The sequence below is a fragment of the Petaurus breviceps genome, unplaced genomic scaffold (assembly GCF_028583685.1).
Source record: "Petaurus breviceps papuanus isolate PSGF00001 unplaced genomic scaffold, PetGlider_PUasm1.0 189, whole genome shotgun sequence".
In the NCBI taxonomy this organism is placed as follows: Eukaryota; Metazoa; Chordata; class Mammalia; order Diprotodontia; family Petauridae; genus Petaurus; species Petaurus breviceps.
In genome coordinates this window covers 9,007,623-9,032,519 of record NW_027185809.1, presented here as the reverse complement: position 1 = coordinate 9,032,519, position 24,897 = coordinate 9,007,623, and the positions used below count along the sequence as shown (strand labels likewise).

The 24,897-nt window shown below is 37.4% G+C and overlaps 2 protein-coding genes across 2 annotated transcripts in view; one reads left to right on the top strand and one right to left on the bottom strand.

Annotated features, from left to right (window-relative positions):
• Positions 1 to 836: 836 nt before the first annotated feature.
• The window catches only part of SLC25A48 (solute carrier family 25 member 48), a 121,500-nt gene continuing 97,439 nt past the window's right edge, over positions 837 to 24,897 (bottom strand). The window contains exon 8 of the mRNA XM_069091881.1: positions 837 to 1,191. The gene's annotated coding sequence lies outside the window, so the exon portion shown is untranslated. The remainder of the gene's footprint in view (positions 1,192 to 24,897) is intronic.
• On the top strand, positions 13,622 to 21,240 carry IL9 (interleukin 9). The gene is given in 5 exon segments (XM_069091722.1): positions 13,622 to 14,690; positions 14,829 to 14,874; positions 15,118 to 15,150; positions 17,618 to 17,746; positions 20,964 to 21,240. Coding segments are annotated over 5 exon segments (372 nt in total). The 5' UTR covers positions 13,622 to 14,634; the 3' UTR covers positions 21,072 to 21,240.

The following is a 24,897-nucleotide window of genomic DNA, read 5'->3' as shown; positions in this document are numbered from 1 at the left end:
GGATACTTCAATGTCATGAGAATCAAAGATGTTTGGGCTACCCAAAGGACAACTGAGAGTCACATGGTGAACACAAGTAATCTGGAGCATATTTCCATATTTTCAATGAAGATGTAGATTCAAGTAGTGTTATAAAATTGAGCAGCTATATGATGGGAGGGGAGCAGTTATGTACTGAGTGAGCTGTAATAGATAGCTAGCTCATATATGGCATTCATGCTTGCAAAATGAAAAAAAATGAAAAAGACCTAAATAAAAGAAGACCTTTACCACCTATGAGGAAAAAAAAGTCTTCATATACCCCAGGATGTTTACAGGAACACATTTTGTAAAGAATTAGGAAAAAAAACAGATATCCAATGATTGGGAAATGGCTATATAAAGTGCAGTACATGAAAGTAAAGGAATATTTTCATGCTACCAAAAATTTCAAAGTTGATGAACACAAAGTAACATAGATTTACATAAATTGATGCAGGTTTAAGTGAGCAGTGTCAAGAAAACAATATGTACAATGATTAAAACAATGTAAAAACAAATGACAATTAAAAAACAATAAAAACTGAATGTCACAATATTATGTTAAAAAAAAAAAACAGGATGGCTCCAAAGAAGAGATCTGAGAAGACATTTCTATCCCATCCCTTCTGAAGAGGTGCAGAGCCATTTATGTGGTATGTGACACATATTTTCAATTTTTTGAGATGTATTGATCAGTTTTCCTGTTTTTTTCTCTTCTTTTTCTTTTAAAGATATCTGTTATATGGAATGGATTTCTTCAAGGATGAAGGGTAGTGATTCTTGGGGAAAAAATTTGGTGATTAAAATAAAACATAAGACATCAATAAAATTTATTTTAGAAATAAAAAAAGAAGGGGGGGTGGAGGCAAGATGCCAAAGTAAAAGCAGGGACTTGGCTGAGTTCCTGCTGCAACGATCATATGTAAAATATGACTCCAAACAAATTTTAGAGCTACAGAACCCACAAAGTGACAGAGAGAAACAAATCTCCGACTCAAGGCAGTCTGGCAGGCCAGCAGGAAGGGTCTACCACACCAAGTTGGGAGCCAAGCAAAGTCCCATGTGAGCTGCACCAGCCTAGGACTTCCCCAACCAGGAGTACAGACTGGCCACAGCAGACTTCAAGGGAGTGAATCATTGGCAGCTGTGGTAGTTTCCAGACTTGTCAACCTATAAACACCAAAGAGAAAGTAAAAGGTCAGTGGGGAACTCTGTTGGAACTAGGTGACTGAAGAGTACAGTATAGCCCCTACACCCATGGCAAGAGGTGGTGATGTGCCACTGCTGAGTGGCTGCCTCTGGAGCTCCTGTCTTGGAGATCATAGGGGAACCAAGTGACCATTCAGAGGATAATGGCTCTTGCTTTGACCAGATTGGATCTGGGTCCCAGTCTTGGGTAGTAGTCCTGCGGTGTGTAGCCATAGTGCCAGAGCTTATAGGGTCTGGAGAGAGGGCACCATCCTCATAGCTCTGGCAACTGTGAAAACCCCAGTGATTTGGGAAAAAGCTCTCTCTCACCATTCTGGAAGCAGAGTTCTACCATGGCAAAGAGCTCAAAAGTCAAATAATTAGCTGGCAAGATGAGCAAGCAGAGGAAGCACAATCAGACCATAGAATCCTTTTTTGAGGACAAAAAGGATGAAAAACATGGATCCAGAAGAAGACAGCAAAGTAAAATCCTGCATCAAAAGCTTCCAAGAAAAATATGTATTGGTTACAGGTCATGGAGGAGCTCAAGAAGGATTTTGAAAATCAAGTAAGAGAAGTGGAGGAAAAATTGGGAAGAGAAATGAGAGTGAAGCAAGAAAATCATGAAAAGTGAATCAATAGCCTGCTAAAGGAGACCCAAAAAACACTGAAGAAAATAACACCTTAAAACATAGACTAACTCAAATGGCAAAAGAGGCCCAAAAAGCCAATGAAGAGAAAAATGCCTTAAAAAAAAACAAATTGGGGGCAGCCAGGTAGCACAGCAGGTAAGAGCACCGGCTCAAGTGTCGGGATGACCTGGGGATCAAATCGGGGCTCAGACACTTAGCACCCACCCAGAAACACCTGGCCGTGTAACCTTTAGCAAGTTACTTAACCCCAATTGCTTAGGGGCAATTAGGTGGCTCAGCGAGTAAGAGCACTGGCTCCAGTGTCAGGATGACTTGGGGATCAAATCTGGGCTCAGATACTTAGCACCACACCCAGATATAACTGGCCATGTAACCTTGAGCAAGTTACTTAACCCTGATCGCTTAAAAAAAAAAAAGAAAAAAAACAAATTAGCCAGATGGTAAAGGAATTTCAAAAACTCACAAGAAAGAAAATAATTCCTTCAAAGCTAATGACTTTATGAGAAATTAATATACTGTAAAACAGATCCAAACAAATGAAAAAAATAGAAGGCAATATGAAATATCTCATTGGAAAAACACTGACCTGGAAGATAGATCCAGGAGAGATAATTTTAAAAAATTATTAGACTCACTGAAAGCCATGATCAAGAAAAGAACCTAGAAATCATCCTTCAAGAAATTCTCAAGGAAAATTGTCCTGATATTCTAGAACAACAGGGCAAAATAGAAATTGAAAGAATTAACTAATTGCCTCTTGAAAATATTCCAAAAAGAAAACTCCTAGGAATATCATAGCCAAATTTCAAAGTTCCCAGGTCAAGGAGAAAATATTACAAGCAGTCAGGAAGAAAGAATTTGAATATTGTGAAAACACAATCAGGATAACACAAGATCTAGCAGCTTTTACATTAAGGGATTGAAGGGCTTGGAATATGATATTCTGGATATCAAAGGAGCTAGGATTAAAACCAAGAATCACCTACCCAGCAAAACTGAGTATAATGCTTCAAGGGAAAACATGGTCATTCAGTGAAATAGAAGACTTTCAAGCATTCTTGATGAAAAAACCAGAGCTGAACAGAAAATTTGACTTTCAGATACAAGAAAAAAGAGAAGCGTGGGAAGGAAACAGGGAAAATAAATAATAAGGAACTTATCAAAGTCAAACTATTTACATTCCTACGTGGAAAAACAATAATTGTAACTCATGAAACCTTTCTCAGTATGATAGTTGAAGGGTATATATATATATATAGATATATGAATATCTATATATATATACATACATACATTTGTATGTATGTATAGGATGGTATATATGTGTATAAATACATATGTGAGTGTGTGTACATGTGTGTACATGTAGACATAGGGCACACGATGAGTTTAATAGAAAGGGATGATATCCAAAAAATAAAATAAGGGGTGAGAGAGGAATATAATGGGAAAAGGAGAAAGGGAGAGATAGAAATAGGGTAAATTATCTCATATAAAAGAGGCAAGAGAAAACTGTTACAATGGAGGGGAAGAGCAGGAAGGTGAAAGGGAATGGCTCAATCTTACTTTCGTTGAATTTGGTTTAAGGAGGGAAGAACATACACACTCATTTTGGTGTCTTACCCTACAGGAAAGTGGAAGGGAAGGAATTGGTGGGGGGGAGAATAGAAGGGAGGGCAGATTGGGGGAGAGGGTAGTTAGAAGCAAACACTTTTGAAAAGGGATAGTGTCAAAGTAGAAAATAGAATAAGTGGGGGGCAGGATAGGATGGAGGGAAATATAGTTCGTATTTCACAATATAACTACTATGGAAATGTTTTTCATAACTACACATGTACAACCTGTATTGAATTGCTTGTCTTCTCAGTGGGGGTGGGTGAGGAGGAAAGAAGGGAAAGAATCTGGAAATCAATGTTTTGAAAACAAATGCTAAAAAAATTGTTTTTTGCATGCCATTTTGAAATAAGATATACAGGCAATGGGATATAGAAATCCAACTTGCTCTACTAGAAAGTTAGGGAAGATGTAAGAGAGAGTAGATTGGGGGAAGGAGTATTCAGTAGGCTTGCTATCTTGGGGTGAGGGAAGTAGAAAGACGGGGAAAAATTTATAACTCAAAATCTTGTGAAAATGAATGTTGAAAACTAAAAGTAAATAGATTAAAGCTCTTTTTTAAAAAAAGAAATAAGAAGACCTCCATAATACTGAATAAATCACAGGGAGTAACATGGACATGAACCACACAGGTTGAGTAGGCATAGATTGATTGTGATCTGCATTAATACATTTTTGAAGTTTACAGAACCATAATCCCTTACCTGGTTATAAACTTCGAGGGACAGTTCTTTATCCTTCCAACAATGACCTATACAATATTTGCACATTGTATACATTTTTTTATTCTGTCTTTTCCAACTCCAGTGTTTAGTATGGTGCCTTGTATGCCTCAGATACCTAAATATAGACATGCAACCTGAATTGTATAAAAGCCCTGGAACCACCACGGACTCTGAAGATGAGCTTTTACCTTATTTTGCCCTGAGCCAGGCCTCTACCTCACTTCTAGGCCACCAACTCCAAATTATATCACATTATGGAAACATAATGTTACCGATCCCTTGTTCCCTCATCATAATGTAAGCTCCTCCAGGAAAGGGGCTGCCTTGTTTGGTGCTATATTTTGTCCCTAGTATTTAGAATTAAGCACATGATAAGTGCTTAATAAATTCTCTATCTATTGCTCTATCTATCTCTATTCATCTGCCTAGATCAGTGGTTTTTAATCTTTGTTCCATGAACTTTCTTAAAAATTTGATGATGTTTTAACCCAAAAAATTACCTTTGTAATAATGTGCATTTATTTTATGTATTTTACATTATGCCAAGAAGAAGTCCATGGTTTCACTAGGCACACACACATACACACACACATATGAAGAGTTCTTAATCTATGTGCTTAATAAATGTTGAATTGTAGGATAGTGACCTGGCTGACTTAAGTCAGATATTATGTAGGAAGTATCGATTTCCTGGGCCTAAAATAAGCCTTTAGCCGCATTACCTGGGAGTATATAGGCAGAACAGCATTTTGAAAACTTGAACTGAGCAGACACCAGAACCTGAAATGTGAGAAATTCTGGGGATATTGTGTCTCTACAAACTTGTCGGAAAACAAGTCTAGAAAAACTTCCTTGATGTAGAAGGCAACAATAAAGTTGTTTTACTTGAGAATTCATTTACTGATTATTCATATTATATTTAAAATTTAACATAAAAGAGTGGGTTTTCCTTGGAACTTCATATTCTTTGGTTATTTTGACTTCTTAGAATAATTATTTTATTTTATTCTCAAGGAAATACCTTTCATTATTCAAACAAAGCCATCTAGTTTCTTTATCTTCAGAAATAGGTCAGAATTGTCTTTTGTCACTCATGGTTTGTAAAATGTCTCATCTCATCCAATGACTTGGTTATCATGTTAGATGCCAACTTCCCCAGGATGGTTAGACCTTGATAAGAGGTTTCCTCATAAATCCTTTGGGTATTTAAAACCAGTGAGTAATTTAGAAGCTTTACAAATTTTCTCTGGAGAGATTATTTTGCATATTCACATTTACATTCTAAAATAAAATCCTAGAAACTAAACCTCAAAAATTTCTGTGGCTCAGTTTAGATAAGCATCTGCCTTTCAAATGCTTTGCTGAACTTGATATTCTTAGTTTTCTACAATTCAGTGGGTGGGGAAGGTAGTGAAAAATTTCATATAATTTAGTTTTTAAATTATTTACTTTCAGTAACTGGCAGAGTGTCTAGAAAACTGGGCTTAGAGTAGGAAAGACCTTTGTTCCAACCCTGTGACCTATGAAGTTATTTAATCTCTCAGTGTCCCAGACCACCCTCTGACTCTAAACTTCAGAGGAGATATTGATCTGCATTGTTAGAAGGAGTTTCCTCATAGGACTTTTCTATATCATTGAAAGCAAAATTCCACTTAAAAAAAAAAACAGGCCAAAACCCAGAAATGAGTAATGAGAACCAGCCAAAACACTGGTTACTAGTAATGGTAATGCTAAATAACTTTTCTTATTCTTCTTCCCCAGTAATTTTCTATTTCTTTGTTGGACAATGTTAGATTAATTATTTACTGTTATCTATTGAGTTCTATCTCAACAAATTTGATTAAAGAAATATTTTAAAGTTCTGATTATGTGTGAGGTACTATGCTGGATACTGTCGAAGTGATCTTCCCAAAGCCCACCCTTCCCTACTCAATAAATCCCAGTGGCTCCCTACTACCCCCAGGATCAAATACAAAATTCTGTGTGGCTTTCAAAGCCCTTCACAAAATATAGTCTCCTCCAACCTTACCAGTTTTCTTATGCTTACTCCTTTCCATGTACTCTGTGATCCAGTGACACTCTCCTTGCTGTTCCTTGAATGAAACAATTTATCTCCCAATTCCAAACATTTTCATTGACTGTCCCACATTCCTGTAGTCTTTTTCTTTCTCATCTCCTGGCTTCCAAGTCTCAGATAAAAACCCACCTTCTGAAAGAAGCCTTTCCCAATTCTTCTTAATTCTAGTGCCTTACATCTGGGGATTATCTCAAAACTGTCTATATATTGCTATTTTGTTTGTAGATAGTCGTCTGCATGTTGTCTCCACTATTAGACTATTAACTCCTTGAGGGCAAAGATTGGCTTTTACCTTTTATTGTGAGGTCCCATGTGTAGTGAGGACTATTTGCCTACATGTGACAAGGGGCTATCTTTGTGTGCTTTGAAGGGAGCCAGAATAAACATTTCCCATTATAGGTAAGGAGAATTTTGTTATCCTTCTTAGAGTTAGTTTCTTGGGATCCATGGCCATGGGAATGTCTAGTTTCCAGGTGTTTGATAATAACTCCCAGAATAGCCCCAAAGATTCTAAAGAGTAGTTCCCAGAATTGTAGTGACAAACAGTCCTACTGAGACTGTGCTGTTAGATAAGGTAAGAAATAATGTAATATTTACTACACTTGCACAGAATGATGATACTACTGAAGTTAACCTGTGAGCTTAATGTTGGCAAGATGCCTTCCTTGTCTGTTGCCTTATAAAGCAGGTAGGCACTGCTCAGTGAGTGGGGAAAAAACCATGAGAAATTCATAGGAGAATCTGTGTGCCTCAACTGTCCGCCTTTGAGACTTGAGAGGATTTAGGGGAGTGTATAAGCTGTGCCTGTCTTGATTAACTCCATCAAGATGTAGGAGTAGTTGCCCCCTGCCCCCGCTTCCGGACAGCCCCTGCAAGAAGGATGATTAGGGAATGCAGTAGGAGCTGGTTCTCCAACAACCCTCTAAGAAGCCTAGACTATAATAAAGTTGATTATTAACCCTTCTGTAGCTGTCTGCCTGTCTGACCAGATCAAGAGTGAACCTGTTAAAGGCTGGAGAATGAGAACTCCCGTGCCTCCCATGTGTTATCTGTGAAATACCAGTCCCTTATCCCCCAATTCTCCTCAAGGGGAGACTTATTCCTACCAAAAGGAGAAGCAGGATAACAGGGGAAGAAACTACCACTCTGTTCTCCTAAAAGAAAAAGGGCCCAAGGCTAAAACTATGCTGATCTACTTGCTTAAATATGATGAGAATAAGGGATGTGAGTTTCAGGTTCAAGCTAACTCCTGATCACTGTTTCAGTATGAGGATGGGAGTGGGAATAGGGAAGGAGGTCTCCAAATATATCTCTTCACTTCTTTCCCTCAGAGCTTCTCAAACACTGAGATATCTCTGGCAATGAATGACTCTGACAATGCTAATCATTTATGTGTGCACATCCCTGGAAAGTATACTGCTAAGGTAAGTATTCAAAATTTTTCCATTTGCTATAACCGATGGTTCCACGTATAGATCGTGTGGTACTGGCTGGTGAAGAACCTCTGTTTTCTTGGTGTAAATTGTTAGGCCCAAATTAGCACAAGCAGTCGAGAAATGATCGACACTTTGTTGCATCTCGACTTCAGAAGCTGCATTGAGTGAACTATCATCTGAGAACAAAACCATGTGAGAGAGAAGATGCATAAAGTGGCTTACCAAACTGAAGGTCCACAGAGCAATTATACTGACCTCTTTGTTGTATGCCTGTGAAACCTGGACAGTATGCCAGGGACACACCAGGAAACAGAATTGCTTCCATTTGAATTGTCTTAGGAAGATTCTGAAGATCATCTGACAAGATAAGGTTCTGAACACTGAGGTCTTTTCTCAAGCTGACCTGCCAAATATTCATACTCTACTGTAGAGAGTGCAGCTTCGATGCCCTGGCCACATTGTTCAAATGCCAAACATACACTTGCCTAAATAAAAGACTATTTTATGAAGAACTCACACAAGCAAAGTGTACATATGGGGGTCATAAGAAGTGATGCAAGGACACTCTCAAGTTCTTTCTGAAGAACTTTGGAAACTGATGGTGTGACATGGGAGACACTGGCACAGGACCGCCCAGCATGGTGTGCCCACATCAAAGAAAGTGCTGTGCTCTATGAGCAAAGCAGAATTGTAAAAGCTCAAAATAAACATGAAATGTGCACATTTCGGAAAAATCCACTTCATATATTCATATGAACTATCTGTCTACAGCCTGCAGTAGAATGTCCTGAGCTCATACTGCTGTGATTAGCTGCAGTTGGACACACTGCCCCTTGACCCCAACATAGTGATATCATTTTGGTCCTCTTTGTGAATGAAGGACAACAACCCATCCCTTCCCATCAAACACTGGTTCCACAAGAAACATAGCAATTAGCCAAGAAATTCATTTATCCAATTCAATAGTAAAATAAATCAGAGAAAGTATACATGTGAGAATATATGTCAGATAATACAAAATGAAGAAGTTCTCCCATTGGGAGTGAGGTAATTTAGCTCAACCAAAAGGGTTGAAATCTCACCCAAGGAGAAGTTCCCTGAAGTTGTTACAGTAGCAAGCTGGGGATAGGGGTATGATGGCAACTGCCCATTCCTCTCATATCTTCCCAGAGTCTTTTCCTTCAGCAATCTGGAGTAGGGTTGGCTTCCTCCATCATCTCTCTTAGAAGTTGGAAGCCAACAGTCACCCTAAGTGACTCCGTATTTGAAAAGACCAAAAGAATCCTGAAGAAGACTAGAGATTTCCCATTCTTTCCAGCTCTGTCCTGGCCCTCACCCAGGGAAGGGCCTTTATCTCTGTCAATGAGGAGAGATCCCATACAATGGATTTTGGGATAGTAGTTATACTTTGTTTATACCTTCAGTGCTTAGTATAATACCTGATACATAGCTGGTGCTTAATATATATTAAATGATTGACTAGAAACATGAAGACCAAAATGAAATATACTCTGTCTTCGGGAAGCTTGCATTTTTCTGGGGGATACAACAAATATACAACTGAGATAATACAATGTAGTATAAAGCAATTTGGAGAGGAAGCGAATTCTAATAACTGGTGGATCCAAAAAGGCTAATTTGTTCTATCATGCCTGCTCTGTAATTCCTGATTTCACTGAGAATTATATTGGTATTAATTGTTTTGTCCACAATGGATACAAAAGTAATTTAAAACCAATTTGATTCTCACAATATTCTATAATTAAGATTATATAGGTGTGTATTTATATATACACATTCATATATGTGACATGTAGGGTCATTCTCCATCTAGGAAAGCTGCCATTCAGTTTCTGCGTATGGCTTCTATACCAGTTATTCAATAATTCTAGGCTTGAAATGAATGAATAATCATTGCTATGGGGAACACACTGTTCTAAGTGCTGAGAAATAAATAGAAAACCAAGACAGCATCTCCTTTCAAGAGGGAAGAATATTCCTAGAAGAGCTTTCAGATACAAGTCAAATGGAAAGGTCTCAGTGTGCAGACGTAGTAAATCATTATCTTATTTTATTATAGGATAAAACCATATCCATTTCTGAGTTGATCCATTTTATGGTGCCAAGTAAGTACTCTGGTGGTAAAGATTTTCAGGTCTTCAGGAGTTACCACAAAATTGTGAAATTGAATCTCTCCCCCCAAAAAAACTGATTTTAATTCATTTTGAATAACATTTTTTAAAAAACCCAAGTATGTCTCATATATGTCCAATAAAGTTCCCCTCTACTGTCTCATTCACATGGAGGTGATTTTGGGTGCTTGAAGACTAGGCCAATGAGGCAGTAGTCCTGTTTGATACATTCAACCTGGAAGGGCTTTGAATGTGGTCCTACTGATGGGCTGTGTTCTAAAGAACGTTAGATACTAACCAGAAGATTTTATATCTAAAGGTATTATGGAGCCACTAGAGTTGATTGACTCTGTGTGTGTGTGCATGCATGTGTGTGTGTATATGTGTGTGTGTGTGTGTGTGTGTGATATAGTTAGATCTAATTACCTTGGCAGATATATGGAAGATGGACTGGAGTAGGGAGAGACTTGAGGCAGAAAGATCAATAAAAAAAGGCTACTGAACTAGTCTAGGCATGAGGTGTTAAGGACCTGTATTGTGGTTGTAGGTGTGTAAGTGGAGAGAAGGATATCTATCTATCTATCTATCTAGATGTAGATATAGATATCTTGACAACAGATGTAATACATAGAAGTCAATGAAAACAGGGAAATTGAGGCTCTTACCAAGACTTGGGTGACTATGTAAAGGGTGGTTCTCTGGACAGTAATAGGGAAGTCTAGAAGAAGAGTATAGGGAGGAAAGGAAATCAGTTCTTCTGGATATGCTGAGTTTAAGATAACATGGGATATCCAAAATAAAGAATTTTGTAACAAACCCAGTAAATAATTATAAGACTTCCCTCAGTGCCACACAGCAGCACATGAATAGGAGTGGACGTGGCAAATGATGACTGTAATTTAGGGATGAAATCTGGAAAATTAGGAGCAATGATTTTTCTCTCCCCTTTCTACTTTTTATTGCCACAGTCACTACCTAGTAATCTTATTGTGGTTGTTCAGTTGTGTCCAACTCTTTAGGATTCCTTTTGGGGGTTTTCTTGGCAAAAATAACTGGGATGATTTGCCATTTCTTTCTCTAGTTCATTTTACAGATGTGGAAACTGAGGCAAAGAGGTTTAAATGACTTGCCCAGGGTGACACAGATAATAAGTATCTGAGGTCAAATTTGAACTAAGGTCTCCCTGACTCCAGGACCAGTACTCCATCCACTGTGCCCCCTAGCTGTCCCACCATTTGGAACAGACCTATGCTTTACCATTAAACTATTTCAACAGACAAGCATTCTTCTTTCTTTTCTTTCCTTCCTCCAAGCCATACCCTATATCCTGCAAGAATACTTTTTTGTAACAATATAATTGGTTATAACACTCCACTCGTGAAAAATCTTCAGTTTCTCCCCATTTTTCTACAAAGTAAAGTTTATATTGCTTACATGGGCATTCAGGGCCCTCCACAAAGGCTATCACCCAATTGTAGACAGTGGTGAATTTTTATGAGTAGTAATATAGAACAAAGAATTGTTTGTTTGTCCTGTCCTCCTTCCCCTCTCCCCCCACACCAATCTTTCTATCTGCAGCCTCTGGAAGAGTGATTTGCATAATCCATGATTATTATTGGCATCATAGGAGTGAATACTGGAAAGGAATTTTCTCACACTCAGTTAAATATGGAACAAAATGGTAGTTCACATAGAATCAAAGAAGTTCACAAATAGATTTTAAAATGTTCAAAGGCTTTTCTAGCAAGCTGGTTGGTTTCTATCCCCACAAGACAGAAGATAGCTATAAACTAGAGTCCAGAAAATTCTTTCCCATGGGGGAAAATGATGTTTTTTGTTTTTGTTTTTGTTTTTTTAATCTGCAAACCAGCAGAGAGCAGCAGCGAGCAGCAATAACTTGGTGTAGTCTGCAAGAAAAACCAGTAGATATTAGCATGATACTCTCACCACAGGATATCAGTAGCTCTGCAGTGTCAGAACCCTGAGGTCCCTAGGCTATGTATAGTGTATAGACGTAGGTAACATGTGTGGCCAGAGACGACACATGCCTTAGACAACTCACACCTCTGACACCCCAAAGCTGTCAGTGTTTTCTGGTTATTTTTTCACATTGCTTTCTATCATTCTCTGTTGGGTGACTCCACTCTTCCTTTGGACTCCTTTCTATTCCAAGGTAAATTTCTACCTGGGACCTATAGTTCTTAAAATGGCAAGGAGAAGTCCCCTTTTCTGTCCCGTGTCCTTCCAGAAACAGAATCACTACAGTGTTGACACTAGTCCAATTTCATATTACTCCCTTTGACAATCTCTATATTCCAGTCAAAATATCTCCTAAACATGACTGAGTCTACTCTTCTCAATGACTGAAATTCCCTAACTCTTGCTCTCTTCCTGCTGAATTCCAATCCATCCTTTAAATCTTTACTCAGAACCTGCATCCTTTAGGAAACATAATACACAAAGTTGGTTAATGACCTTATCCTCAGAATTCACAAAGTATTTTGCCTTTGAACTATCTAACTCACAAAATTTATCTATTTATATTTAGCATATATATTTATAAATATATTTCTATAAATAAATATATTTATAAATATATACATAATATTTATATTTAGCATATAGCATATCTATCTGTTTTTGTTGATGGCATCTCTTCCATCCATCTCAGCTTGATGCTATTATCTTCCAAGAGGAGTTTACATAAGGTTGATTTACATCAAATGTTTGCTATATTTACCTATTTTAAGCTATAATATTTTATGACCATTATCATTTCTTCTTAATTTTTGCATTACTAGGTGTCTAAGGAAATTCATTATATAGAAAAGACAATTGATACATGCTAAATTGGATTGAATAAGTACCTTTAAACTCTGCATTAATTTCTTATTGCACAGAGATGGTCAGCTCCTTGTAAGCAGGAACCATCTTTCACTTTTCTTTGTATCTCTAGCACTTAGCACAGTACCTGACACATAGTAGAACTTAATAAATATGTATTCGCTGCCTGACTTATTACTATATTATGCAAACACTGAGAAGAAAAAGTGTAGTCAGTGTTTAAAGTGGGATTGGAGAAGAGGAGGAAGTACATAAGGTTTACATTTTTTCAGCTGGAAAAACACAATATATAGTGAATTACTGGATTATATATATATGTGTGTGTGTGTGTGTAATATATATATATATATATATATATATATATATATATATAGTTCATCACTGAATTAGTCAATACACATTAATTGTGTACTAGGCATCATGATGAGGTTTAGAGATACAAAGAATGGCAAAAAGACAAAAATGGGCAATCCTTGTCCTTTAAGAGCTTGTTTTCACTTTATAGACAGGATCCAGCATATACAGAAGTGGGTAAGTTATTGAATTGTGTAAAGTTGTTAAAAATTTTAAAAGCTGGAGAGAGAAGTAATAAGCAGGGAAATCAGGAGTGGCTTTGTATAGGAATTGACTTTTCAGCCGTGTTTTAAAGAGGGTTTCCATAAAGTTGTGTTGAGGAAGGACTGCTTTCCAGAAATGAGGAATCACATTTGCTAAAGTTCAGAGGTAGAAAATGGACTGTCATGTACAGCAGGGAAGAGTGATCACCTCGACCTGATTGGGATGAAGAGTGTGTAAAGGTGAATGATATGACATAAAACTAGAAAAGTCAGTGCTATTCTGATTTTGGGGGAGCTCTAGAGAGCCAGGCTAGGATTTTGTACTCTATCCTAGAAACAGACAATAGGGAGACATTCAAGGTATCATGACATGGGCGGAGCTATATTGGGGGGCAATCAATTTGACTGCTGTGCAGAGGATTGATTGGGAAGATAAGAGAGGAGGCAAGATAACATATTAGGAGGCTGTTGTAAGAGTCCAAGGGAGACGTTATGGAGCTCTAAATTAGGGAGAAGATGTGAGGGAGGGAAAATGGGATGTATATGAGAGCTGTTATGGTGGGAGGATCATCAGCGACTGACAGCTGATAGGATATGTGTATTGAGGCAGGGAGAAGAGTGAAAAATGGCTTCAAGGTTGTGGGCTTGAATGAAAGGCAGCAGAATGCTTTTGAACTCCCAGCAAAAGGATGAGATCATACCTATGTCCATTCCAAGTCAATCATTGAATTTGGTTTTGAAATGTATCTAATGTTGTCTAAAGTATAGAGGTTGTATAAATACTAAGTAGTCTGCTGAAGAGATTCAGAATGAATCTTTCATTCAAATTTGCTCTGCAGCTTTTCCCGGCACAAGATCATCTGCAAGTGGGTACTAAGCATTTTGGACAGTAGCAAAATGTGGTCCAGTAATAAAAATTACTTCTGAGATTTATGAATGAAATATGTTTATTTCAATAGTAATTCTTAAAATGCAAAAAAGAAATTACCCTATGATCTCACTCATCCTCTCTCCAACACCCCCATCTCTGTCTACAGTCAGAAAAAAAAATCTTATTATTAGAACCTAAGACTGAGTAACATTCTCAGTATAATGTAAAATAATGATAAAAGGGAAAATACATATAGAGCTTTTCGGAAAACACCAGCATTCTCACAATTAGAATCCTGTCTTGAAAACAAAAGTTAGAAGTATAAGATCTTTAACTTTTCCCGCTGCATCTTATAACTTAACCTTTTCAAGTCATCTTTTCTGAGGATTGAAATTTCCTGGCACTGAATTGATTACACTTTTTTCAGTGAGTCAATTGGATTTTTTCTTAAAAAAAAAAAAGATGGTCTAAACTTACATAGAAAAAGTGGTGTTAATTTGATGTCAGGGGTTTTCCATGATTGAAAGGGAATTTATAGAAGACACAATTTAAAAGGAGAGCCTGCAAACTTAGTTATGCATTGAAGAATCAAAGATGTTCTTCCACGGGCTTTTCCTTTCCATCTTTCTGTTGTCAGTGAGTGGAACTCAAGTCCAGAACCAACCAAGGTTACTCAGAATCTCAAGTCCAAGTGGGAATCTCTGCTCAAGTCCAGAACCAACTGAGGTTACCCAGAATCTTATTGACCATTTGGAGGTATGTTCAGGAGGGCTGGTGTTTTTCATGAACAACTTGAAACTAAAAAAGACTCTGAATTCAACATGACTTTCTTTTCTTGGTGTGTGTATGTATGTTTTTACTAATTTAGAAAGAGACTGCTGCGACATGTAATTGCAATGCCAATGTAAGTGAATGGATCAGAATTTTTAAGCCCCATTGAAATTTTTTATTGCCAAATATCACTTAACAGAATCTGATGTTTAAATATCTCTTTTGCAGGTGACTGACTGTTTATGTCTTCCTGTATCTTCTGTAAGTACAACTTCCTATCTCTTCTGTACGAAAAGTAAAAGAAAACACTATGGACTATGCTTTCTTATTTTCAAATATTATTCTTTTTTTTAATTGCATTCAACTAAAAATTTAATTGGACAATGTTACTAAATAATTGTGATGATGATAGTGACAGCTACATTTATATTGCTTCAAGGTCTGCAAAGCAATTTACAAAGACTATCTCATTGTTATGTTTCTTGTCAAAATTCAGAACTCATGAGATGAACATAGCGAAAAAGCTTAGTACCAAAAGATCTAGTTAAAAATTCCATTTCTGCCCCTAGCCAGGAAAACATGGGAAACTCACTTAGCCACTTTTGGTCTCAGTTTCTTCTTTTGTAAAGTCTAGGGTGGTTAGACTAAATGGTTTTCTAAGGTCTATGTCAACTACAAACCATATGATTCTGGATACAACATAAGAATGAAGTCTTTATTTGTAGCCAGCCTCATAAAATTTAAGAGATTAAAAGTAAACAGTTTATTTCAAGATTAGTGGCAGTATTTACCATTCAAATAAAATCTTAAAGTGTGAATGAGAGAAAAAAGCCAATGATCCAGTGCATAGGGAGTATTTTTTTTTTCTTTACCACATTACTCACTTCCTCCTAGTGTAATGGAAATAGTCAATATTCTACCTCTTGCCTAACATAAACTGCCAGGGGAGTCTGGATTTCTGCAAAACCATTTTAAATCTATTTCATGGCTATAAATTTTCCATTGCTGACAATATAGTGTTTGCCATTAGAAGTTAGGGAGAAGTAAAAGTTATAATTTGGCAATTTTAATCCTACTCTCGACTTCTGAGTGGGTTTACAATATTTCCAATTGCCTACATCTTGCTGTCACTCTCACCTAATTGTTTGTCCATTCGTTTCTCTCTTTTTTCTTGTTCCCTCCCTACCAAAAACTCATAGTGGATCAAGGGAAGAAAAGTGGCATGGATAGAGCTGAAATCAGAAAGCATTCATTTTTTTTCCTCCATTTTAAATCCGGAGGGAATTGTCAGAGAATTTAGGGTGCCTACCCTGACCAGCTTTCCTACTTCCACAATAATCCTAAAATTCTTTCCCCAATAATTCCAAGAATGCTACTTTAAAAGTAAAGAGGACAAATGCACTTAGGATCAGAAATTTAGAGCTCAAATGAATACTAAAAGTCATCTAGTCCTGTTCTCTCATTTTATAGATGAAGTAATTGAGATCTTAAGAGGTGAAATGGGGGCGGCCAGGTGGCTCTGCGAGTAAGAGCACTGGCTCCAGTGTCGGGGTGACATGGAGATCAAATCCAGGCTCAGATACTTAGCACCACACCCAGAAATAACTGGCTGTGTAACCCTGAGCAAGTTACTTAACCCCAATTGCTAAAAAAGAAAAAAAGAAAGAAAAAAAAGAGGTGAAATGTCTTGCCTCTAAGTCACAAATGGAGTCAGGACCTGGGGCAGTATTTGAATTCATGTCCTCCAGTGTCCTTTCCATTAGCTCATACTACCTCTTATTTACTTAGAAGAAACCACAACACATATTTGGGATAGTTAGGTGGTGCTATTAATAGATAGAGCAATGGGCTTAGAATCAGGAAGACTCATCTTCACAAGTTCAAATCTGGCCTCAGACACTAATTGTGTGACCCTGGGCAAGTCACCTAAACCCTGTTTGCCTCATTTTCCTCATCTGTAAAATGAGCTGGAAAAAGAAATGTCAAACCCCTCCAGTATATTTGCCAAGAAAACCCCAAATGGCTTCACCAATAGTTGGATAGGACTGAAAAACAACATAATGTATATTTGTAACTTCTATCCCCGAACTTAGTATTCATTGATTTTTAAAAATAGTCAAACACTTAGGTTAAGGCACAGAGATTTCTTTCTTTCTTTTTAAATACATTTCATATGTAGTGAGGCAGCTTTATTTTAGTAGAAAGAACATTAGGTTGAGTTGCGGAAGGCCTAGGTTTAAGTACGTACTACTTCTGTGTCAAGATGAATCTTAAAGCATCGCTTTCTCATTTATAAAAAGAAGGAAATATACTAGATGATATCTAAAGTTCTGTTGAGCTCTAAATCCTGTGTTTCCAAGAGCTAAAAACATATAAGAAACTGATAAAGAGGAAGCTCAGACCCTGGTTGTCACCAGGTGCCCTTATTCTTCCTGAAGTACAATACTGAGATTTTTTTTCTAATGAGGTATTAATATGGGAAAATAACAATGGATCTAAATATCTATTTAGATCTATAATTAAATTTTATTAATAATAATTATTATTAAATCTTAATATGGCAAATTCCTACATTATATATATTGCATTATTATTAATAATAACTTTATTATTAAAATTCTGCCTGAAGTGCTGATAAAATTTTGTCCCTTTGGTTAAACAAGACAATATCATATCATATCATATCATATCATATCATAAACTACAATATAACATAATATTTTAACAGAACAACTGTAGCACATCATGCTTTCAGTATGGCCTGACAAAGATGTCCCAGAAACTGAAATCAGGTTATAATCGAACCATCTTTAAAGTGCAGAGATATGTTGGTCAGCTGAGGAGCCTCAATTGTAAAGTAAGTTTCTTTTTTTTTTCTTCCTTTTATAAACTGTTGTTTGTGATTTTATGTGACTTTGAATTACAGATAACATTTTCTGGTCACAATAATGAAGTTAGTTTTGGTGGCTTATTATTGTCTAAAGAGCTCTAACAATTTCTGTATCCCAAACGAACTCATGTTTATAAGTTACTTTAAGATATGCAAAACACTTTCTAAGTAGTAATCCTATGAGGTAGTTTTGGTAATATAATACCCATTGCATAGAGGAAAAAGCAGAGGCTCTGAAAATGATGTGCCTAGAATCCCATAGCTAATAAGTTTCTGATCAGAATTGTATGCTAGGACCAAATCCAGTGCTTAGATCCAAGTCTCATTACATAATACTGCTCATGTGTCCCCAAAAATATCAGGTCAAGGTTTTACCCTTGAAGTGTGGTCTTTCTTTTCACTCATTAGCTTAGCACAGTATCTATCACATAGTAAACATTTAATAAATGTCTTATTGACTGGCTAGCAGTAGCATCAGTTCTAAAAATAACAATTTAAATACTATCACAGTCTATGTGGCCAATTCCCTCCTCTCTGCTACAGGGAAATGTACCAGTCCAGTGTCACTATCATTGTCAGCTAAAGTTTAGAGAGTCTAGACCCCAAAACAAACAAATCTTAATGCTAAATTGTTCCATAGATGTGTACTGCTAGTCAGTATTATCAATAATCAATATTAACTTTGAGGACAGAAGTTATAAATAAAAAGAAGTAAACCAGCAGATTTCTCAAATGCAGGAAAATCAAAAGCAAGTGAAATGTTGATATAAGGAAAAGAAATCTAGGTTTACAGAATTACTTCTAAAACTTACAGTCACTCACATGGACTCCCAGTTCTGTGGGTCAACAAATTCTAGTGGTACTGAGAGACAAAGGAAATTATTCTATTATAGTGATTCAGACAAGTTCAAAAGTAATATCCCAGGTCTAAAGACTGCAAATCTTGAATATGAATGTCAACTTCCCCTAACTTATTAGAGGAAACAGTCAGAGAATTACCAAGAGTATTCTAAAGGTGTGCCCCAGGAGAAATGTCTATTCTAATTATCCCACTTTAGTTATATTATCAACAAATGGCTTTCAGAAGCACTTTTCTTCTGAAGCACATTTCATACCAATTAACAGATTCTTTCAGTAGGAATCTATTGATATTACAATGTTTTAAAGCTTATAAGGTGCTTTACATTTATGATCCAGTTTGATCTTTCTGACAACTATATGAGCTAGGTACTACAGGCATATTCACCTCTACTTTTCAGATGACAACCTGAGGTTCAGAATCATAGATTGTAGATTTACAGCTGAAAGAGACTTCAGAGGTCATCTGATCCAACCTCTTTATTTTATAGATGAGAAGACTAAGATCCAGAAACAATTATATGACTTGTTTATGTCCTTGTGGCTTGTGATAAACCCTATTCTTTCTGACTCAATTGAGTTCTGTACCATACCATACCACATTATGTCTACCTGAGAAATTTTCTGGTCTTAAATTATATATGACTAAAAGAATCTTAGCTGTCACTGCTGACATGAGTGACTGATGCTGAGGGGAAGAGAGGAGAAAACATAGCATCCTCTATCTAACTTCTAAGGTGGTAAGTAGTGCAGGCATGCATGGCATTGATCTTTCTAGAAGAGTATAATGGAGAAGTGAGAGCATGCTGATCAGAAAACACACTGTTAATTGCCTAAAGCTTCTTGTGTGTATGTGAAGAAGAGACTGGAGGACTAGACAGGGTACTTCCTGGTCAGCTGATTAGGAACAGTGCAAAGTGGGCTGAATTTGGATTCAGAGGACCTCTGTTCCTATTCTGGTTCTCCTACTCACTACCTTTGTGATGTGGTCAAGTTATATAATTTCCCTGGGTCCCAGTTTCCTCATCTGTAAAATGATACAGGAAAATGCTAGAACCAGCCCTAACTGACTGGAGATTGTACTGGTGAAGAACTGATTGTATTATTATCAATGTGAGCATTTGTACCCCGAAAATTAGCAAAGGGCTGCAAATAAAAGCTTTATTTATTAGTCTGTTGATTGTCTGGACTTAAGAAGGAGATGTTGAAAATGTTGATAATGCCCATTAAACTTAAAAGTGTATCCTGTGTTTTTCCCACCTTGGAAACCAGTCGTTAAACATTTGCAAGCACATCCCTAACCAGGAGATAGCTAAGGTTCCTTCCAATTCTAAGATTAACCATTTCTAGTGTCAGATCACATTGACATGCTTTCCCAGAGTTTTGCTTTGTTATAAAATGTGACTGAGGCATAAGAGGATAAAATAAGATCTTTAATGAATCTTAACTGGTATTCTAAAGGTTACCTAATGCTTCTTTCAATGCAACAAGGAATTGAGATATTAAATGATTAGTCCTAGTTAGAATTAGCCCTGGACAAAATTATTGAGGTGTGTGGCTTGTGTTTTGTGCTGTTTCATCTCTCTTTTCAATGACCATTCTTTCCTCCATAGTCACAAGCCTGGATCCCACTCTAGGAGGGCCTTACTTTTAGAGAACTATCAATTCACCTCTGTTGAAATGTTAACTTAAGGTGTTCACTTCCTATCAAGGGAATTTATATTTTATTAGAGTACTCTGAAGGATGAAGATCATGTAAGGAATGAATCTCCAATTGTAGAAATTCTGGTGGACTTGGAGTCAAGAAGACTTGTGTTCAGGGACAGTGAGGTGATGCAGTGAATAGAGCATTGGCCCTGGAGTCAGGAGGACCTGAGTTCAAATACAGCCCCAGATACTTGATACACTTACTAACCGTGTGACCTTGGGCAAGTCACTTAACCCCAATTACCTTGCCTTTCCCCCTCAGGAATAAAAAGAAGACTTATGTTCAAATTCTACCTTTGACACTTTCTAGGCTAAGTGATCAAGGGCAGCTTAGTCTCTGAGATTAGTTTCCCCATTTGTTAAGTGGGGCTAATAGTACCTGTAGTACCTACTTTATGTTATTGTTAGGAGGCTTAATGAAATATCGTATGTAAAGAATACTTAAAACTTAAAGGTTCTATATAAATGTTAAATTATTTTGTTATTATTACTATTATTGGTGTTATTACTACTACTACATCAAATATCACCCAGTTCCTAGGCTAGCATGATTCTTACTGACCGGTATAAACTGAACATAATAGTTTCAGTCACTCTGTGCTCCGTTTCCATTCTACAGCCTTTTTCATGCCACCAGCCATGCAATGAAACCTTCACTGCCAACACAATGGAATTTCTGAAGGCTCTCCAGGAAAACTTCCAGAAAGTACCTATTTCTAACAACTAATGAACAAAGAATTATTATTTATCATATTTATTACCTAAATAAATCATCCCAGTATTATTATTGCACTGAAATAATTAACATGAATGTCTAAATGAGAATCTCAAGAAGTTTAAGGAAGCTTTGAGAATTTGTTTGAAAGCTACTCTTTCTATTTTGTAATTAAAAATACAAACAAAATAAGAATTTGAGTGAGTTGATCTAAGTGGGTACCTTCTATCATCCCCTTTCTTTCAAAAACAACACCATTATTTATTTATTTTAACATTCTTTTCTTTCTAAATTTTGATTTCCAAATTCTTTCCCTCTTGCCCATCCCTCTCCCATCCACTGAGGAAGCAAGCAAAATGATATCAATTATACATGTGGAATAATGAAAAACATATTTCTCTATTAGTCATATTGCCAAAGAAAAAAAACAAAAAAGCAAGAAAATTATGTTTCAATTTATACTCAGAGTTAATCAGTTCTCTCTCTGGAGATGGATAGCATTGCCACCTTCTTTCAAAGAAAACAACAGGAATAAACCCCACAGCATATTTTAGTGGGTCTGATAGAAATCTCAAAATAACTAGCATACTTACTCTAAACAAATGACTTAAAAATTTATCATCTAAGAGTGGGATTGAGGAGTTATGAAACTGGGCAAAGGAAGAAGCTTACTGCTTACAGAGGGGTCTGAATGTGTGAACTGGGGAGTGGGGGAGAGTGCAGAGTGCCATACTGTAGTCAAGCAGGTAGGGGACCTGTGTCCTGGAACACATCTTTTTTGTTGCAGTTTTTTTTAAATCTGTCTAATGCTTTCCCTTCCCAAGATAGTCTCTCAACAAGCATTTAAATAAGTGATTACTATATTATATGGTCAGCTAGATGGCACAGTGGATAGAGTGCCAGGTCTCGAGTCTGGAAGACCAGAGTTCAAATCCTGCCTCAGGCACTTACTAGTTGTATGACCCTGCACAAGTCACTTAACCCTGTTTGCCTCAGTTTCCTCATCTGTAAAATAAACTGGAGAAGGAAATGCCAAGCCATTCCAGTATCTTTGCTGAGAGAATCCCAAATGGGGTCACAAGGTGTTGGACACAACTGAAGAAGCTGAATGACAAATACTACAGGTACCATAATAAATGCAAGGGAAAGGGGAAAAAAAAAAACAATCCTTGCCCTCAAGCAGATGACATCCTAACTTAAACATCTAGGTACATACAAGTTGTGTACAAAGTAGACAAAAGTAATTGTAGCAGTGTAGCGGCAAGCACCCCGGTGTCCTCAGGGTTTGTTGCTACCACAGGTTCTTGGATCTGCTTTGATAAAGGAAAGCAACTCAAAATGGGTTAACAAGCTTACTTTAATCAGTCAGACCATATATCGTTTACCTTGTTCAGGGCAAAAAGGTCAGCACCCCGAACTTCAAAGTATACAGGCAGAATTATCAAGACAGAAACAGATCAAGTAGACAGCTTTCCAAACTGTCCAGCCATTACATCCATACCCAATCAACATCTGGGTTTTTCAAAGCCGGGGGACTCTCAACAACGGCTTCCCAGAATTCAGATCAAATCACAGAACACTTCTCAAAGTGAGTCCCAAAACAAAGCTACACATCAGGGCTTATATAGCCTTCTCCTGGCTCAGAGAATGTAACAACCTTATTGACTCACTGGCCAATCAAGAAGTATCTACTGAAAAACAAGCCTCCCTCCCCAGGCTTCAGGTGCACTTTAGCCTAGGGGCAGGGAAGATCTTTAAAATTTACATTCTCATTACAAGCAGCAAGGACGCCAAGCATCCTCAGGATTTGCTGCCACCACAGGTTCTTAGATCTGCTTTGTTAAAGGAAAGCAACTCAAAATGGGTTAACAAGCTTACTTTAATCAGTCAGACATATATCATTTACCTTGTTCAGGGGAAAAGGTCAGCACCCCGAACTTCAAAGTACACAGAATTATCACGACAGAAACAGATCTAGTAGACAGATTTCAAATCCAACCATTACATCCATACCCAGTCAACATCTGGGTTTCAATATCTGGGTTTTTTCAAAGCCGGGGGTGGGGGGGGTGGCTCAGAACAACGGCTTCCCAGAATCCATATCAAATCACAGAACACTTCTCAAAGTGAGCCCCCAAAACAAAGCCTCACATCAGGGCTTATATAGCCTTCTCCTGGCTCAGAGAATGTAACAACCTTTTGGACCCACTGGCCAATCAAGAAGTATCTACTGAAAAACAAGCCTCCCACCCCAGGCTCCAGGTGCACTTTAGCCTAGGGGCAGGGAAGATCTTCAAAATTTACATTCCCATTACAGTAATCTGAAAGGGGAAGGTATTAACAGCTGCTGGGATTGGGAAAGTTCTCCTATTGAAGGTGGGATTTTAATTGAATCTTGCAGTCAGAGAAACTAACAGAGTAAGGTGACTGAGCATTCCAGGCATGGAATTCAGTCAGGACCAAAGTACAGAGATGGGAGAAAGAGTGTCTAGTTCAAGAACATCAAATATGCCAATGTAACTAGGTCACAGAGTACATAGACAAGAATAAGGTATAAAAAGGCCAGAAAGACAGGAAAAGTCCAAGTTATGAAGGGCTTTTAATGTCGAAAAGGGGATTTAACATATGATTTTAAAGACGATAATTGAGTTATGGAAACTCATTGAACAGGTATCAAGTGTCTGAGGGAGGACTGGAATCCAGTTGTTTCTAATTTTAACTCTTAAGTTCTATCCACTTCACCGTGCTGTCTCAGGATTTCTTGACAGAATTTACTCAATAGGGAATTTGCATAATTAATCCTCTGAGTTAAAGAGAGAATTTATAATCTGCTATTTTTCTCAGAGGCTTAAATATTCATGCTGACGGGCTCTCTGGCAGCCTGACCACATAATTCCCCAGTTTCTTCAACTTCAGAGATACCCATCTTTGACTCGATGTTCTACAATTTTAATGCTTTGTTAACTACTAACCTAGGCTCTCCTTCCCAACCCCTGCCAATTTTTCACTGTGCCCAACTTCCAAATCCTCATCTTTGGTCATTTTCACAGCCTAACTTCTTATCCTTCTTAAAGGCTATTACTGAGTTTTGGTGGAAAAAAATCATGAAATTCATTTGGCTTTGCCAATTACACATTTATTATAACCTCAGTGGGACATTTCTTGATACTCAGAAATCCCACTCTACTTATTTAACAATTCCCTATTTCATTCCCCCATTTTTCTTCTGTCCTGTTGCCACCAACTCTCTCATCCTCTTATATCTTAATTGGAAGCATCCCATTTTCATGAGATGGAGGCCATCCATTATGAAAACACATAGCTTCCCCCTCTATTCCTCCGATCTTTTCAGCATGCTCACCTTCTCTCCTCTTTTCCTCTTATCACAGAAGAAATGTCCCTACTACTCACTTAAGCTCATCTTTCTACCTGTACCTTTTATCTCAGTGCTGCCTCTTTCAGGTCCCTAACCCATCTTCTGTGTCAAGCATCTTCAATCTCTCCCTCAAATACCTCCTTCCCATCTCTCTATAAACACGCTGAAGTGTGCCCAACATGGAGACATTCTTCCTTTGATCCTTCTACCCCATCTATTTATGATATTGTCTATGTCCTCTTCACTGCTATGGGCTTTTTAAAGGCTGTACCATTCCTAATGCTTCTCTTCAACTTTTCTGGAGAAATATCTTTTTCTAAGGTCACCAATGACCCAATATTTGACAAATATAAATGACCTTTGCTCAGTCCTCATTCTCCTCACCTTCTCTTCAGCATTTGACATTGCCGTACAATTATATCTGCAGTTGATGCTGATTACTTGTGGATTCAGTATTTGCCA